The sequence below is a fragment of the Lissotriton vulgaris genome, chromosome 9 (assembly GCF_964263255.1).
Source record: "Lissotriton vulgaris chromosome 9, aLisVul1.2, whole genome shotgun sequence".
Lineage (NCBI taxonomy): Eukaryota > Metazoa > Chordata > Amphibia > Caudata > Salamandridae > Lissotriton > Lissotriton vulgaris.
The window spans coordinates 927152865-927171779 of NC_141697.1; the positions used below are offsets into that span (position 1 = coordinate 927152865).

The following is an 18915-nucleotide window of genomic DNA, read 5'->3' on the forward strand; positions in this document are numbered from 1 at the left end:
TTTCGTTAACATTGGCACAATTGTGTCATCCGGACTAGCTTTCAAACCCTTTGCAAATTTAAAAGGTTGGGAATGAGCTAACAATTTTCAGTAGCTTTAAAATAGTCTCAATGTATGAAAAGGTCCTTGGAATAGTTCTAATTTTGGTCAAAGAAGACCTGTTTCTTCGAAGATTTTAATCTAAGAGTACCATGCTGTTGCTTCGGATGCTCTGTTAGTTAATGACAAATGCAATTAAAATCAATATCCAGAATGTTTTGTAACTGATTTGCAGAGTATCCTAGGTTTGCGTGGTGCCATGGAGTCTCATGGGCCTTGAATAAAAGATTACCATAATCTGTGAATTTTTGTCTGAATTCCACTACTGGATATTCATCATTTGTCTACCCATATGGTAAAAACAGTCTATCTGGCAAAAACAGGATGCAATTTTCCAATCTTCCCAAATTTCAGTATAATATGGAGAGGATTGTTGACAAGTGAGCAGCTTCTCTGGTCAAAAGAGGTAAAGTGGCTAGTAGTAGCGATGGACTACCAGCTTTATAATCTTTCTTTGCTAGGCAAGGGATAGAGATAGCATTTAAGGGATTCATTGAACTTCTGCCCACAGCGGACCTCCGGCATAGAGGTTCAAAATTACAACAACTACAATTACATTTAATTTGGCTTGGAAATTAGGATTACACTGAACAATTGCGCCTTCATCTGAAACAGACCGTCACACTGGGTCCAAAGTGAGGATAATCAGGAAATTAGTCAAAAATAAATGATACATTGTTCACAACTCTACCAGAGAAACAAATCAATTATGAAGCTGGCCTCAGAATGAGTTCTTCTCTCATTGTTTTCAGTAAAGTGAACATGAGCACAGTTCCAAGTATTCTAACAGATTACACAAATGTATTGAAAAGTTTAGTAGTCAGCCAGTCACTAGGAATCAAGCATAGGTTTCAGTTTAACTTAACATGCTATTTAGTTGGCACTAATTACACATTCTTGCAGATTCCTAGCTTTCAAAAGAATAGTTCGTAAATAATGAAAATCATACATCCAATGCTAGAGAACAGTTTACTGCAAGTCACTCATAAGATACTAAATTACAAATGTTATATTAAAAGTCATGTGCCTTTTTTGAATTCCCTTCTAACATTCACTGACAAGAATATAACACAGGATTAATCATCAAGACCTGCCTGCCCCCATTCTGCCCACCTGGCCCACCATGCACCAGTAGTGAAGTCTGATAGGATGGGGGCATAGACTTTCGACAATGGTAGATCTGGCTCCCGCATTGATTATATCTTGGTGAACCTGGAAATGTGGCCCATCTTACTGGATATGGTGGTAGTAAGTAGACCTGAGAGCGACCACAATCCCCTGGTTCTATCGATTAAAGATAGCACCTTTGCTGAGCTCTCTGTGGCAGAGTTTTGCTTGTCCCAGGTTTCCCTATCTAATAATGAAAGAAGGGTTAGTTGGCCTAAACTAGCCCTAGATGAGGAGGCTATGTCAAAGATTAGAAGTTTGCTTAGGGACACATTGACTCAAATTAGTGGATTTGGTCTAGAGTCGGTTCTTTGGACAATATTACCAGAGTACACAGGGATCTTTTCTTAAACCTCAAAACTCTATTTAAGTGTTCTGGCCACAGAAGAACTAGGTCGAAACCCCTTACCTGGTTCGACAGTACATGTAGGGAATCACAAAAGGCGCTGCATGCAGCATTAAAGACTAGAGTACAGAGCTCTATCCGTAGTTGTAGGGTTATATCTACAAAAATGCGCAGGCTATCGCCAAAAAGAACTGGGATGAGGCTCGTTGGAGGGAACTGCTGGAGGACTATCAGAGTAACAACATGATCACATTTTGGCGGCAGCTTAAATGGGGAAATCGCCCACAGGATACAGTCCCCTCAAACTGTGTTGAGCCAAGGGAGTGGGTTGAGTACTATGGTAACCAATTTAAAGCGAATGTCACTAGTCCTGCCACACTGCTGCCTATTACTTTTGACGATGCCCTGGTCTTTACTGCCTCTGAAGTGAGGGCGGTGCTAAGGGTTGTCCCGGGAGGTAAAGCACCAGGTCCTGACTGCATTCCTGCGGATCTGTTTAAGCAGGATCAGGATCGATGGGTCCCTTATATTGTTCTGCTAGCCAATGCTCTGGCAAGGGGTGCTAAAGTCCCTGACTTGTGGTTGGGGGCGGAGATCCTCCCAATCCATAAGAAGGGCGATCGCTCAGTAACTGCTAATTATCGACCTATTAGCCTTATTGATGCTGTACAAAAGATTGTGGCGCGCATTCTTCTGGGTAGGATCCAGAGCTGGATCTCTGATTATGATGTTTTAAGTCCTCTCCAGGCAGGTTTTCGGCCACATATGGGGACACTTGAGCAAGTATTTAGATTTATGTTACTTTATTGGAAGGTGGTCTTCCTAGGGGGGGGGGTCTTCTGTTTGCGGCTTTTGTGGACCTTAGGTCCGCGTTTGACCTAGTGCCCAGGAATAAGCTCTGGGAAGTCTTGATGGATTTGGGCATGCCTAAAGAGCAGGTGGCCCTGCTCATCAATCTGCACTCAAACACCTATGCCAAAGTAAGATGGGGGGCACCAGGAGAGACTACGGATAGCTTTAAAATCGAAAAGGGGGTTAGACAAGGGTGTGTGTTGGCCCCACCCTTTTCTCTTTGTTTATTAACGGGGTGACCAAGTACTTTTCCAACTTTCCAACTGACGCCCCCTCCCTTGCTGGAAGGAAAATCCCCCTCCTCATGTTCGCAGACGACACTCTTATCATCTCTAAAACGAGGCAGGGCCTACAGTCCGCGCTGGCCCGCTTTGAGTGTTTCTGTAGCGAGCACGAGTTAGAGGTGAATGTCAGCAAGACCAAATTTATGGTTCTGCGAGGCCCAAAGGCCGTGAAGGCCAAGGTGTCGATGAGTGGAGCTATATTGGATCAAACGGAGGTGTTTACATATTTGGGTGTCACACTAAGTGAGAATATGAGCTGGAAACCCCAATTGGATCTTATGGCCCTGAAACATGTCCAACTGGGGGGAGCCCTATTGAAGGAGCATGCAAAATCTCTGACTAAACCCCTGGCCCCGCTGGTCAAAATTTATGGCTCCAAGATAATTCCTGCAACTATCTATGGTGCAGAACTGTGGGGTTATAGTGATTTATCCACTCTGAGGGTGGCTCAGAATAGGTTCCTTAGAATGGCAACTGGGCTCCCACAATCAACACCTTCTATACCCCTACAGCTCGATTTGGGAGTTAAACCCATCGAGGATGTGGCCCGGTATAGACCACTGGCGTTTTGGCAACGTCTGTGGACTACACCAGAATTATCTCTGTTTGCCGAGGCTATCCTTGAAGTGAGGGTGCTTGAAGGGGCCCATCGGGTACCCTGGTTCTCTCATCTCAGAAAGCTTCTGATAAACTTGAGCTTGGAGGTGCTTTGGGTTGATCCAGCTGGTGCTACCTTCCCATCAAAAAAGGGTCTTAAAGACATTTACTGGCACTGGATTGGAGAGAGGAGATCTACTTTAGTTGTTGGCCCTATTATGTCTTTGGAATGTTTGGTTATTAAGGATGCCCCTAGATATGAGGCCTATTGGGACTTAATAACCAAGCCGAAAGATCGTAAATTGTACCACCAATTACGAGTTGGCTCGTTACCTGTGCGGGGGCTAACGCACTCCTGGTCCTCGGGGGCAGTGATAAATGTCCTTTCTGTGAGAACATTGAACACATTCTTCTGCTGCCCCATGTATTCGATACCCAGAAAAATTTGGCTTACACCGGTTTGCCGCTCACTAGGCACTAGATCTGCTATTGCAGCTATCAGGATCTTAAAAACTGATACTACTCCCCTTATCGTTATTGGTGTAGCAAAATTCCTGAGCTGGGCCTGGTCATTACGTAGTCGCAATTTTGAAAAATGAAGGTCCTATGTTATATGCTTTTATGTGTTTTTAATTGTAACATAGTATTGCTTATAGGTCATTATGGGTCTTTTTACATCATTGCTTAAATTTAATACCTTTTTTAATTCTGTTTTAAACTGTAAAGTATTTATTATCTTATTTACTAAATTGTATGAACTGCATTTTTATGTATATTGTCTTTTATGATGCAAATCGAATAAAGACCTGTTTGAAGAGTTGAAGAGAAAATCATACATCCAATGCTAGAGAACAGTTAACTGAAAGTCACTCATAAGATACTAAATTACAAATGTTATATTAAAAGTCATGTGCCTTTTTTGAATTCCCTTCTAACAATCACTGACAAGAATGTAACATAGGATTAATCATCAAGACCTGCCTGCCCCCATTCTGCCCACCATGCACTAGTAGTGAACTTACCCTCCGTCCATGCCTCGTGGATTGAAGCTTTCTGTCGAAACTTCTCAGCCAAGTGGTCCAGTCTCTCCAATCTTCTAATCTCATACAGAAGCCACTCTTCATGGCCCTTCTCTGCCTGTTCCAGATGCTGCCAGCAGCCATTAATGTCCTGAAATTTTTTTATTTTAAAAAAAATGTTTATAATCCCTCTAAACACTGATAAATAAAGGTACATGTTACAACCAATCTTTTAGATATCAGCAAGAATGCCCCACCGCCTCCAGATAAACAAAAGAAACTGACATCTCATTGTCAAAAAAAAGATATCTAGTCACAATCCTCCTTTTTTACATAGTGAAAATATTACTAACTTCTAACAATAACCACTTCTTTGTCGGATATTCAGCTACATGATAGGGTAGAAAGGTGCTTGCTTGTGATCCTTTGTCGCAATCTTACAAATTAATTCATGAACTGTTTAATATCTCTGAGCATGTGCGCAATCGAGGATTTAAAAAAAAAATTAAAGTATGTGTTTTCAATTGGTTTAATTTTCAACACAAACATGCATACTTGAAGCAAGATATTCAGTTTATCATAATCCAAAAGTCAAATCAGGCATATTAAATAGAGTTAAAGCACTACCCTAGAGCAGTGACCATGCCTATTTTAATATTGTAGGAGCGGTTGTATTCTTTTCTGCGAAGCAGGCAGCCTTTTAGGAACTTCGTTTGAGGGTCAGATTTAAAAAGGATCTATAGCAAGACTCTTATTTAAAACTATATTACAGATCCACAGGGCACAGGTGGAGCGTAATCCTCAATAACATCACCCATGATAAATAATTAAAGACAAGCCATTTTAATTCATCAATTATCTTTGGCAATGTTCTTTCGGACGTAGGATACAGATTCCACAAATTTATGCTTCACCTTCTTTCCTGGGCACACGGAAAATCTTTCTCTCGATCAGTACAAAGTCAACACTGCCAAGGGAAGCTATTCAGTCTCAAAAATCGAGATGTGTGATCTATGATTTAAAGCTCTTTAGCTAATGTTCTGAGGGTCTGGGTTTTAAATCTGGATACCATCATTACACGGTGATACAGACTAGCCCTGTCTTGCTGATTTGAGCTTGATAACTCTTTTGGAACGAGAGGAACAAGAAAGAATACACATGGAAAAATGCCAGCTCGGCTAATCATTTGGAATTACATTTCTCTTTAAGTTGAGTTCTGGAAACCTTGATGGCATACCTTTGAATTTTTATTTTCTTTTTTGTGGCATAGGGTACAGTTAGGAGAGTTCCTAGGACTAAATAATTAGGCAATTACTTCACCATGTGTTTGGACAGAAATGTGTTCCTTTGCCCAAGTGCATGCATCGGTTATCAAGATTTTTGATTTTGGCACACATGGGATTCTAATCTAATATGCATGAAGAGGCCTAGTCCTGTCCCTCGACATGAGTATGGTCTTGGACGTGTTGTGTGACCTGAAGGACCACACAGTGTCCTCAATGAAACAATGACCTACTGTTCCCGTCATGGGTTTAAGGCAGACTAGTGGTGGCAGCATATTGTGTTTTGGGAATCTATATTTGTAACCAGAATGTATCTGTCACATGGAGGTCTACTGGCCCCTAACCAGATCCAAATGTTAAGATCTCAACTGCATGTTGTGCATGTTCATGTGCACGGTACAGGCATGGAGTGTTTAAGTGAGAGACTAACGATGGCCTTTGGGATTCATTTCAGACAGCACTGGCCTGGCCTTTGAACGAGATGGATGTAAGGGTTGCTATCCCAGACAGTGAAAGTGTATTGCTCACATTTCTGAAGTTAGAGAGAGGCAACCTATATTCTAAAGAGAGAGAGTGAAAACAGGGCTCCACTAGGAAACTTGATTAGGTATTTTACTAGCAAGAAGCTGCTAATTCGCCTTGTTGAACCCGGTCAGCTGATGAATGGTAGGCGAGAGGGGTGGGATTGCAGACTGTCATGGAAGGTGTGGAAACCTTTTGATGAGGCCAGACTTTTGCCCTTTCAGATTACTCCAGTTTGGCGGATGACAGCCAAGTACACACAATACTCCTCTTTGTGCCATTGTCGTGGATGCCTCAAGTAGGAAGCAGGCCTGCAGCGAGGAGCATCACTCTACAAAGTGAAGAGCCTGGACAGGACACTAAAAAGGGGAATCTACTTTACTTGTTCTGCAGTTAGACTGTGGATACACATCTGCTTGATTTTGGTGTTAAAAGTGGGACCTTATTGCTCCACTGCTTGTTCCAGTTGCAAATCCTCTATGACCAAAGAAGGGAGAGTGCTGCAGAGTACTCAGTGGGCTGCAGTGTAGCCAGGGCAGTTGTCTGCCTGACCACCACTCTTCCATAAGAATACCAGAGTCTGGATCAGGGATGAAGAACAGAGATAAGGGAAAGGTGCATTGCTTCGTGAATACGTAGTAGTGTGTAATATTATATTATAGTGCATATTAAAGCACATTTCCTTCTACAAAGATAAGGATTGGTTTGCACATTCTTTTATTGAGTTATTGTATGATTACTAACCTTGAGTATCACCACACTCTCTGAGAAATCTGTGCCAGCTCGCCATTACTACCACAGTCAGGTGCAGAAGAGGTTGTACTCTGCGCAATTTGCAGAGCCATAGTAGGATGCACCCAAGGCAAAAGACCTAAACTGCTATGGTTGAGGCCCAGCAGCCCTAGCTTGCCCTGAGGTACCCCAGAAGGGGGTCAGACACTATAGAAGAACCATTTGTGTTCTAATGAGGTTCTTTTGAGCTGGTCTGTCATCACATTTTCTAAGCCTGCAAGATAAACCAAGTAATCATTCCATTTTTAAGAAGGGGGCAATTCCAAATGTTATAAGCTTACCTCTAGAAGTGTTAGTGCCTCAACTCCCTGCTATTCAGATAACACAGTGGTATTGTGTTTTGTGTCTGAATCATGACTGCTAAGGAGGAGTGTTGGAAACAAAGAAATGAGAGCACGAAGGGCATCCATTACTTTCAGCATGCTGACTGTGCACATTTTCACCCTGTGAGACTATATACCTTGAGGGATCCCACACTATAATCAAAATTCTGATTCAGGTAGGGAATTCTGTGACCGTCACTTTTCTGGGGGCCTCAGAAAGAGAACAAGCTTTGTTTAAATGCCAGAATTGCCTTCAGTTTTTGGACCATAAAACATTAGAGCGTTGCCATGTACAAATATGCAGACTGTGGGTCTACTGCTCACACAGTGTGCCTGTGATGAGCCAGACTGGACATCTAGTGCTAACCCAGTATTTCGGCATTTTCTGTTAGAGAATGGATCTAAACTCACTTTGAGACTCTCTCCTTTACAAAGAAATAGTATTCACAAAGACCTTTATTGCTTTACTTCAAAACCTCATTTGCCCCTGGTTTTCAAAGAAAATTCGATCTCTTGAATCAGCTAGCTGGAATGGAGATGATTGATATTTGTAAAGAGGGTTTTTAAATGGACTATCTATTAGGTGCAATGTCTAGCTCCCACTTATCTGTAAATCTACTTGGCCAGGATTGAAGATTGAATGATATTTTTCCTCCCACTGAAATAATTTCAGGTACTGTTGAAAGGGGCTGGGGGTTAATGAAGGTGGTTACAAGGGGGTCTGTCAAGAGCTACTGATGAGCCAGACTACCTCCTTGTGGATCACATATAGGGGTCCACTGTGCCTCTTCTTGAGACCAATAGATTTCAGAGAGTCTGTCTCAGTCTCCAGTTTAGTAATCTTGATGTATGCATTTTGAGCAGTGTGGAAATGGATATTGCATGTCAGGTTTAATCTAGACATCCCAAAACATAAGTGACACAAGATGACAACCTCTCAATATATATATGCGAAGTGTAAAAGACTGATCATTTTTGCTGCGTTTTGGGCTAGCTATCAAAACGCAAAAGTTGAGTCAGTCCCATACTATGACAATAAAAGGGCTCGACATCCTTATGAACTTTTTCATCATCACGACCACATAGCAGGACGTCCACCACGTCCCGTTATAGTGGACTCAATACCTTTGATTCCGGCATGTACACAGACAAACCTAATAAGTGTCACTGCGAGTTTACTCTGACTTTATGTGTGCACTGCCTTTATCTTACATTCTATTTACATACGATCCTTGCCGGTTCTGGGTAACCCCTGCACCACTCCAAGATGGCCACTATATACGTAGTGCTCTACTGCACCTTTTCCATGGCACACCAAATCACATTTGCCTTCCAGTCTGCCTCCCGGCCAGGCAGACGTGTGGTTCTACTCACCTGATCTCTTTATAACCAGGCCACTGCTGCTATCACCTTACCTACGGCGGCAGAAGACGTGGGTAGGTGAGATTGCCACACTCTACCAAGGGTAACTAAGTACCGAGTTTGCATGCTGTACCTCTTTTACGGACGATACGCATCTCCATGTGGCAGCATTGGCCTGTTTTGTTACCGTTTTCCCACTTCACCTTTAGGTAACTCTCAGGCACTCCTGCTATCCCCCGTAAAGGGCCTCCCCCTCCATTCCCTGGGGTAGGCAAGTTTTTCCTTAATACTTGTATCACACATTTACCTTTGTACATGCACTGAAGTTTGTGATACGCTGTGGGCAACGATTAGCCACTTTTGTCATTGGCAATTCATCCCCCTATATGTTACTTATTACACCTCACTGGAGATAACAATTAGTGACTATAGATGATTTAGTATATCTTGCATGTTATTAGACACTATTATTTTCAGCTCGCCCGCATTTTAATTTTACCTTTAATATTATTTCTACTTACACATGCATTCCCTCTCGCTCTATTGTCTCTCCTAGGTTGGATATCGAATCTGGGGTGTTCGTAAAATACTATCTCCCGACAAAACCACCACGAGCCTAACTTAAGCTTGTCCCACAGGGTATTTACCTTTATGCCTTTATGTTTTTGACGCACACTCACTTTATAACTTTTTCAGTCCTGAAGAAATGCCAAGGATCCTGTCTGGACCACCAGGGCATGAAACATGTCGACCCCATCACCTTTATCACTATTTCACTTTCTTAGAACCAGGCTACACTTCATTGATGGAAGTTCAAAAGTTTGTTTTTCTGTTTTTAACCATGTCAGATGGACCCAGGAATAAATTACCTTTTGGGGCATCATCACAGTATTTTTAACCCACCCTTGCGCTTTTCCCACACACCCACACTCCCCACAAAGGCGTTCTCCTTTGAAAAGATCTCCGTTAAACAGCCCTCTTGACTGGCCCATGTGGGACTGCAGCACCAACCCCACGAGGAGCAAAACACCCTATGATGAAGCATGACGCAGTAATAGGTGTGTGAGGGCAACTCTTCAAATGTGAGGAATTTCTCCACTATCTATTATATCCAACCTGAGACCTATCCATTTTGGATAAGCCATCTCTAGTCTTCTATTCTCCAAGACAATCTGTAGCTGAATCGGCCGATTTATCTCCTTAGGAACAGTTACCCTGCAGTGTGGTTGATATGCGTTCTTGGGAGCACAGGTACTGGCCCTTCATTTTCTGGTCCCTGTCCTGCTTTTTGTGAATTGTGTGTTTAACCAACTTACAGTCCCACAATTACTTATTGCAATGGTCTGGCTAAGGCATCAAGGTGGTGATAAATGTACCATCTAACTTGTTCCCAAATTAACCCATTTCAATATGGGACAGCAGTCATAGTAGCTAGAGGAGGATGGCAACCTTAAACAAATAGGACAGTTTCTGATAAATAGGTTTCACAAACCAGTTAGTTAACCAACCCAATCACAGAATACCTGCTGGGCCAAATGTTTCAGGTCCTGCGCAGCCCATTTAATTCATTTGAGGACTAAGGCAATAGCATTTTAGGTGAATTTGTGTTTTTAAGTCAACAAAACTGGCTAGAAATCTTCAGGAGCTTTCAGAGCAAACATACCTAAAACGAGTGCTTTAAAACTCAATATGCACATAAGACACAGGTTTGTTTCCACATGCCTAATTAAGTGCAACCCCAAGCAGATATTCAAATTATAGAGCTGAAATTTCATTGAGAGCCGCCTCCATATGTTATGTTATGTTATGTTAATAACATTTATTAGGCGCAACAGCTGCCCCAGCAAAGGGGCGTCCCGGCGCCTGATCATATGCAACAACACAACAGATCATAGCTGACAGAGGGGGGTACTAGCCTACAGAGATGAACAAGTGGGTTTTGATGGCCCTTCTAAAAAGGGTCAGGCTGTTGAGGGCCCGAATGTGAACAGGAAGGGAATTCCATAAATCTGCCGCCAGCACGCGGAAGGAGCGTCCTCCCATCCTGCTAAGCCTGAACCTAGGCTTGTTCGCCCGATACTGGACTTCGGATCTAAGGGATCGCGAAGGGACATAAGAAGAAATAAGGCCTGTCAGGGCCGGAGGTGAGGACAGCTTTAAGATCTTAAATGCCAGACAGAGAGCCTTAAATTTGATTCTCTGTCTGACCGGAAGCCAGTGCAGAGAGGCCAAAACAGGAGAGACAGAACATCGTCTCGGGAGACCTACAATGGCCCGTGCAGCAGCATTCTGCACCCTCTGGAGCCTCGTCGCCTCAGCCTGATTGACTCCAAGGAGCAAGGCACTCCCGTAGTCAATCCGAGAGAGGAGAGGCCTGAACCACCAGTTGACGTGTGGGAGGGTCGAAAAATTTGAGAACAGGTCTAAGTCCTCGCAGAATGCCATAACAGGTGGCTGCTGTCTTCTTTGTATGGCTGGCAAAAGAAAGGTTAGAATCCAGCCATACCCCCAGATTTTTAACTTCGTCCACTGGAGTAGGCATCGCCCCCAGTTCAAGAGGCCACCACTGGTCTCCCCAGAGTTCCGCCTGCTTCCCTACAATCAGAACCTCGGTCTTTTTTGCATTAAGCTGTAAGCAGTTGTTACGCATCCAGCTCGCCACAGCTATCAGTCCTGCCCGGAATCTGGGCGCAGTCACCTCAGGGTCCCCACTAAGTGTCACCGCCAGCTGCGTGTCGTCGGCATACGATGTCATCGTAAGGCCATATTGCCTAACGACATCAGCCAGCGGTTTCACATACAAGTTGAATAATGTGGGGCTGAGAGCAGAGCCCTGAGGGACTCCCAGTTCCAGAGAATGGTACGAGGACTGGCCAGGTGGAATGGCTACTTTAAAAGACCGGTCCGAGAGGAATGAGCGGAACCACTTAAGAGCCTTCCCGACAATCCCCACTTCCTCCAAACGCCGCAGCAAAATGTCATGAGACACCGTGTCGAACGCGGCGCTCAGGTCTAACAATAGGAGCGCCGCGGTCTGCCCCGCGTCTAGCACTGATCGCAGGTGCTCAATCATGAAGAGCAGAGCCGTTTCAGTGCTATGTTGAGCACGAAACCCATTTTGAGTCTCGTCAAGGATGTTATTACGCGAGAGGTGGGCAGACAGAATGGTATTCACGTGTGCCTCCGTGACCTTGGCGGTCCAAGGCAGGAGGGAGATGGGCCGGTAGTTCTCCGGGAGCAGGGGGTCTGAATTCGGTTTCTTCAAAATGGGTTTGACCACAGCCTGTTTCCAGGGTAACGGAACCACGCCCTCTCTGAGGGAAAGATTGATCAGCTCCATAATGGGTTCACGACAGAGAGGCGGGAGAGAGGCGAAAAACTCCGGTTTCAGAGGATCTGAAGGAGAGCCAGATTTGATTTTGAGGCTCAGAGTGTCGAATACCTCATTGGACATACTCGGCAAGATTGACAGAGTTTCAGGCACCAAGACCTCTACTTCGCTAGGGGCATCCCTGGGGGCAGCTGGTACAAATCCTCGGTAGATTTTCTGTACTTTCTCCACGAAAAAGGATGCCAAGCTTTCGCAGTGCGAGTCCGTACAGATTTCTTGCGAGGTGGCCCGTTTCCCCACCAGGTCTTTAAGTACCTTAAAAATCAACTTAGAGGGGTTGGGGCTGTTAGAAAACTCAGCAGCGTAATAGGCGGCCCGGGTTTGGCAAATAGCTCTGTGGTAGGACTTAAGCTGGGCAAAGTAAAGCGATTTTAACGCGGGGTCAAAAGCTTTTCTCCAAGCCCTCTCAGCTTGCCGGCAGGTTCTCTTCAGCTCGGCAAGCGCCTCATTATACCAAGGGCTACGATTTTTCACATGACATTTTGCCCACCGCATTGGTATTAGAGAATCAAGGGCAGTAAGAACCCAGTTACAGAATTGTTCATAACCCAGTCAAAGAGGTATCTCTATACTACCTTTAAGAATCAATAAAAGTGAAATGTGTTTTTGGTACTAGTTGTGAAAATCTGTCAAGCGATGACATTCTAATCACAAAGTCGCTTTCTACATGGAAATTAAGGCAGCAACCTTTGAACTTTCCATAAGCTTTTTTTTGTACTTACCAACAAAAAGTTTGTGAGCAGAGGCTGGCTTCTCTCCCCCTAAAGGCTCAGGAGGTAACTGGCTTTATTTTGAACTTTGATTGGATCTTACTCTTAAAGATAGATCACCAAAATAATTTACTCTCAGTTTTTAAGAAGACTTCAGGTCGTACTTTCAGTACAGAGTCCAATGACGAAAAAAGAAAATGTTACCTTGCTACTTGTAGGGTTTAAGACTAACATGCAGGTGTTACACGAAGGGCCAAATTCAAATGGCTTTGGTTCGATATTCCACTGTGAAAAATAAATTCAAACTTGGTGAACATTATCGGCGCCATCTTGCCCCCTTTTCGAGCCCATTCGTGCGCGTAAGCGGCAGCCATTTTGAATGCCATGGCCTCCCTGCCCCTCGCTAATAGCCAGCGCGTCTCTCTCTCTCTTAACCTCGCAAAGCATTCCCCCGCACGCTGACAACCCCCGCTCTCTCATGCCTTGGGTCATAAACCCCTCTCCAGCACAGCTCCACCACGGAATCCCATCCTGTTCCCAGCGCGACACCTCCCCTCATTCCTTTCATGGCCTCAAACCCTTTTGATGCAAACCCCCTTTTCCTGTGTCCCCGTTTGTCTTCCCTGTTCCCAAGCCGCCACCTGGCCCTGCGGATATTGTTTATTACCCGTACAGTAGGAAGCTTCCCCTCCCCATCAAAGATCCCCGAACCGATCAAAGCCCCCACCCCATGAGATCTGATCAAACCCCATGCATTCCGTGAATCGGCGGAATGCCCTGCTGTGCGACCACCACCACCTGTTGTGACCGGGGTGGGGAATCCAACTGTAAATGTATGTGGGAACGGGTCTGGAGGGGAGATTCCGAGGATGTTCTTTCAAGTATTAAAATATTACGAGAATGTGTTATGTGCAATAAAGGTTGTAAACTCCACTATAAGAGGCCAGGCCTCAGAGATGTGGTTAGAGCACCTCGTGACGATACTTGCTGTCTGAATTGATGTGTTCTCCTCCGGAGAGAATAAAATCCTCGTTTCCCGCCTTCCAGTCTCCAGCGCCTGCTTCTTCATTGATTAATATTGGTGGGTCATAGAGGCGATACCGCCGGGCAACATAAAAGGGTCTTTGGTTACCGGTTGTCTTTGGAACCCTTTTTAACAATTGGCGCCCAACGTGGGGCCCATCAGCGACTCGTGGATCCAGTGGGAGAGGTCCTGACGACAGAGTGAACGACTGCAACGATCGGAAGGTACCCTGTCCGATAGACCCTCGTCTGACAGCCGATCATCCGAACTTCACTGGTTCCGAACAGACCTCTCTCGAGTGATCTGCGGTCCTGACTGGGAACCATCAGGAGTGCCACGAGAAGTGCGAAGAGAAGAGGACGATCGGGCGCTGGATTCGGAAGACGAGAAACTGTCCATGCGGTCCGGGTAAGGTCGTGTAAACACGACGAATTGCGAAAGTGATAGATAATTGAAAGAAATTGATAATTGTTGTGAAAATACTAGTATTACTCTTTGTTAATTTATCGGAGATTCACTGTCTACAAACGGAGAAACAACAGGCTCTCCCTTTATAAACAGCGAAGGATAGGTACGCACCCGTCGGACCTATTTTTCTCCCCCACTAAACAATTGCCCCTTTGCCCCATTGATTAACTGTTATAGATTGTTTTCTGGAGATTCTCTGTCTGAAAACAGGGAAGATTAGGTCCCCTCTTTACAGATAGTGAAAGGGTAGGTGAACCTTTGCGAGCCTACTTATTCTCCCCATTGACCATATTGATTTTTTATTTTTGACCTAACGTTGATTGATTGCTCAGAATTGGTTCATGAGGTATTCACTACGTGCAAACAACGTGGAATAGAAATATTCTGTCTAGTCTTTGCGCGCAGTGATAAGATAGGTAGTGCTGATTATTATCCCATTGTGATCCGTCATGCCTGTCTTCTCCCCACTGGTCAGTAGCCTGTTTAACCCGGACCGCTTATTAGAGATGAACCATCCGGCTCCGCTGGAAGGCACCCCTAATAAGGACATGTTCACAAAGCATGGATTAGTCGCTATAGCCTATAGTGAGCTGTGGCATAATTACACAAAAAGGGATCGAGAAAGACAGTGGCCACTGAGAGGATCCTTTGATCTCGACAAAATAGAAACAGTAGAAATAGCCCTTCGTAGGAATGAAACAACACCTATTATGCTCGATAGCCTCGGTATGTGGCGCAAAGAAGCCACGCAACGAAGGGAAAGCGACGAATTTAGAAAAGGTGAAGGGACACGACGGACAAACCTCCAAACGTCTAGTAGGCAAAGGGAAGGGCCAGCGATGGCACAGCCCCGAGGAGTAGACATGAAAAGCGAATGGTGTAAAGGGATGTGCCGACAAGCCAACCCCGGAACACAACGACCCGAAGGTAATCCCCCGACATTACGCACAGGACGGACAGATTTAAAACAAAACCAATGTGCTTTCTGTAAACGTCTTGGACACTGGAAAGTCCAATGCCCGACGCTGCAAAGCATAGGTAAGAATGGAGGGTTGACAGAAAGGACGGACCGACAGAAAGGAAAAAGACGTGAGATAAAAACCAATCAGACTAGTGCAGACAGAACAGACAGGACCACCCCGTTCGATTATGCTCGGTGGCACAGATTTCGTCAGGCCAATTTTAACGACATGTTAGAATTCTGGGACTGATTGCTCTCTGTTGCTCCCCCACTCTGGAAAACAAAAACAACTGCAGGTCAGTGTAAACAACCCCTCGTTAAAGAAAAGACTCAAGGAAACCAAGCGTCTATTATATAAACTTAGGATTTAATTACGGTAAAGAAAACACACAACCAACGGTAAATAGAATAACTAGTAGAACTCTCACTAAAACAAACTTTACTGATAGGAAAAATACAAAACGTGTTATGCTCACTCCGGAAGTCCTCCAATGTAACAGTTCGATGGTCCCGCCCATCCGGAACACCTAGCACGTGTGGGGCGGGGCCTGCCAGCAACCTTGGGCCAAAAAGGAGATTGCTGGCGAGAAGGTCCTGGAGGCTCCACCAAGCAGGCAAATGAAATGGTCTTCCCATACTGCCCTTCCAGGGATGGCGTCCCCCGGGCCGCAGGTAGGGAGGGGGCGGCTGCAAATGACCCCCTCCCTCGTATCTTCTGGTCCGGCCATCACGAATTCCTCCATCGAACGGATGCAGGGTGGGCAGGGAGGAAGAGGCGACGCGGACGAGCCTCTTCCACCTCCACAGGTAGGAGGCTTCCCTGCCCTGGTCCGGCGCCGATGTCCTCCAGCCGGGCGACGGCCATATACCTACGCTGCACAGGAAATATAATGTCCGGCTGGTATATTTCCATAATACAGGACATACAATGCCCGCCTCGTATATTTTCTCAGAACAGGGCATACAAGACCCGGCTGGTATACTTGCGTAGCACAGGACATACAATGTCCGGCGGGCACATTTACGGAGCACCGAATGTACAGTGGTCCCCCAAGAGTCGGAATCAGGGGTGTAGGGTGGTCATCATGTGCGCCCCTGATTCCAAGGGACGGCGTAGGATGCGCCGGGAAAGGAAGGCGGCACAGACGAGCCTTTCTCACCTCCCCAGACGAAGGCTCCACTGCTGCACCCTGGCGCCCCGAACCAAGAATGTCCAGCTCCAGCAGCATGATGCTCTGTCCTCCGCCATCACAAGAAGTTCCTTCCACTCCTGATGGATACGGCAAAGGTGGCTGCCACAAGGATCTCAAAATGGCGTCTGGGCCCTCGAAAAGGCGGGTCTAGGCCGCTGGAATAACTTTTGTCCAAAGTTGCAACTCGGGCACTTGCCCACCTGGGCGCAAGCCCCCACCATCGACAAACACCCCCTCGACTTTGAAGATTCTACCAAAGTCCCAAGGGCCCTCGACCCCTTCAGGCTTCCGGTGAAGAACAGTTGCATTGCCCTCAAACGAAATAACTACGGCACAGCAACAAGATGGCGGTGCTCTCGTGTCTGCATCAGCTTCCGTCTGAACAACCCAGGAACATTATGGGCTAACGAACTCGAGCAAGTTCCGGCTGAACATCAACATGACCCGGTAAGAGAGACTTTACCCCCTCCCTCTCTTGATTGACAGTCCACACCACCAGCCCCTCTGTTAGCACAGCTTTCTTTTGAACTGCCGAAAGGGACTCTGGTCCAACCGCTAATTGTCGGGGATATTTTGCCCCTGATGCTACTTCCGGACTGAACCGGCCTCGCCCAAAATGGCGCTGGTTTCAATGGAAACTAACGGATGCCTCGTGGTGTTCCTTAGCTAATGAAACTTGATGTACTACGATATATATATATATATATATATGTACGAACCATTGCGCACTCGATGTTAAAGGGAGGAGGGTTCACTTGGCGAACATTTAAGAAGGGTTCCGTAAAATGTTGATTTCGATGAACAATCTATTTTCGATATTTGTTGTAACCGATACATAACGTCGCTTATGATGCATACCCACGGTATATATCTAGAAAATGTGATTACGATGAGCTCGACTATGTTTCCATTTATGAACTAAAATGCCCCTGATTCCTTCATTACGCAATGAAATGTTTTTGGTTACTTGCAAATAATTAATTAGACCTTTTTACATGTTCCTGTACTACAAAATAACCCCCTACTGTATGTGCTTCCATCGACGACATGTCAGGCCAAAATATGAATTGCGCTCTCACATTTTACGTACTGAATAATTCTACAAATAAAAGTCTTAAAAGCTATGGATAGGCCCCGCGTACTTTTGTAAATACGGGTATCGGTGGGAGGGTTTTTCTGTGCGCAACTGTTCTGCTCTCTTTTTAAGGTTATCCGAGAAATGGTTGTTCGGCCCTGGGCTGATGGTTAAAACGAAGGTATGACACGCTGCTTATGAAGAAGGACCTCGACTTCAGAGAATGGGTAAAGTAAAATGGTGTGATTGATAAATTGTTATAAGGATATGGTGGTCGAAGGTACTAAGGTACAGGGCTGAACGAAGAACTGGTATGCCTTAAGAACATCACAGCTTTGGGAATGATTTAGGGACCCCGATAACCGGATACATCTACGAAACCGGGTACCTCGCGCTAGGCACCTCTGATTCCTCTTTTTAGCGTTTTTCACTACACACGATCCTTAATGCCATCCTCGAACCTCCCCATGAACCACCTATCACATTGCCTGCCCCCATGACTTTAAGAAACCAGCACCCTAAGGGATTATGTCCCGAAGAGACAAGTACGAGTATGTGGTAAGTAAAGGATTTTCGTGCCCTTACATTTGATGTGTTCGAATGTTGTCCCCCTACCTCCCCTTTTTCTCCCCCTTTTTCCTCTGCAGGTTACATTAGAATCCCGATTAGAGTATCATAAGGGATCTGGAACCACGTCACGCCCGATGCATGAAGACGGACTAGCGCTACAAAATGGCACAACAAGGACGCTCTCACGACCTTTTTACCAAATCTAACGCTTTTCTGTCCCAAAACTGCATGCTTCCCACCTCCTAACACAGACCCGAAACGTCTAACGTCGGGTAACGTACTGAATAGCCCAAACAATACACGGTCATTCTCTATGTCACGCGTGTATTGTTCGGCCTATTGTCTCTCTCTCTCTCTCTCTCTCTCTCTCTCTCTCTCTCTCTCTCTCTCTCTCTCTCTCTCTCTGTGTCTCTCTCTCTCTCTCTCTCTCTCTCTCTCTTTCTCTCACTCACTCTTCCACCCCTCCACACTTTCCCTCTTCCTAGCAACTGGCACCTAATTGGCGAACCTGGTGCATCTCCTGATTGGCCCCAAATGCCACAAGTATTTGCGCACATCTGTCCTAAATAAAATTGTATTGGTACCACGTTACTACCTCTCCTTTTCTACTAAAATATGGATGAAATTTGAATTGGCCGATAGGAAAGGGACAGGTAAGACGACTAAGGTTCCCTAAATTTGACCCACTCTCAGGGAACTATTTGTCAGTGGCTCCTATGATAAAAAATGTGTCTGTGGTAATGTGACCATCCCCATTGAAAATTGTCTCCGTACCCCAAGCTGTAAGAAATGATCGAGACACCCCCATCTACCCAAAATGCTCCCAGTTTGGTATCCATCAGATCCCTCCCTCCCCGAGGATAAGTTTAATAATTAT

At 45.2% G+C, this 18915-nt stretch overlaps 1 protein-coding gene across 1 annotated transcript in view; it reads right to left on the reverse strand.

Moving 5' to 3' along the window:
- LOC147692541 (alpha-actinin-4) overlaps positions 1 to 18915 on the reverse strand; it is a 335353-nt gene that overhangs the window by 103372 nt on the left and 213066 nt on the right. Inside the window, exon 11 of the mRNA XM_086938767.1 lies at positions 4368 to 4515. Coding sequence (XP_086794893.1) covers positions 4368 to 4515 — 148 coding nt within the window. The remainder of the gene's footprint in view (positions 1 to 4367; positions 4516 to 18915) is intronic.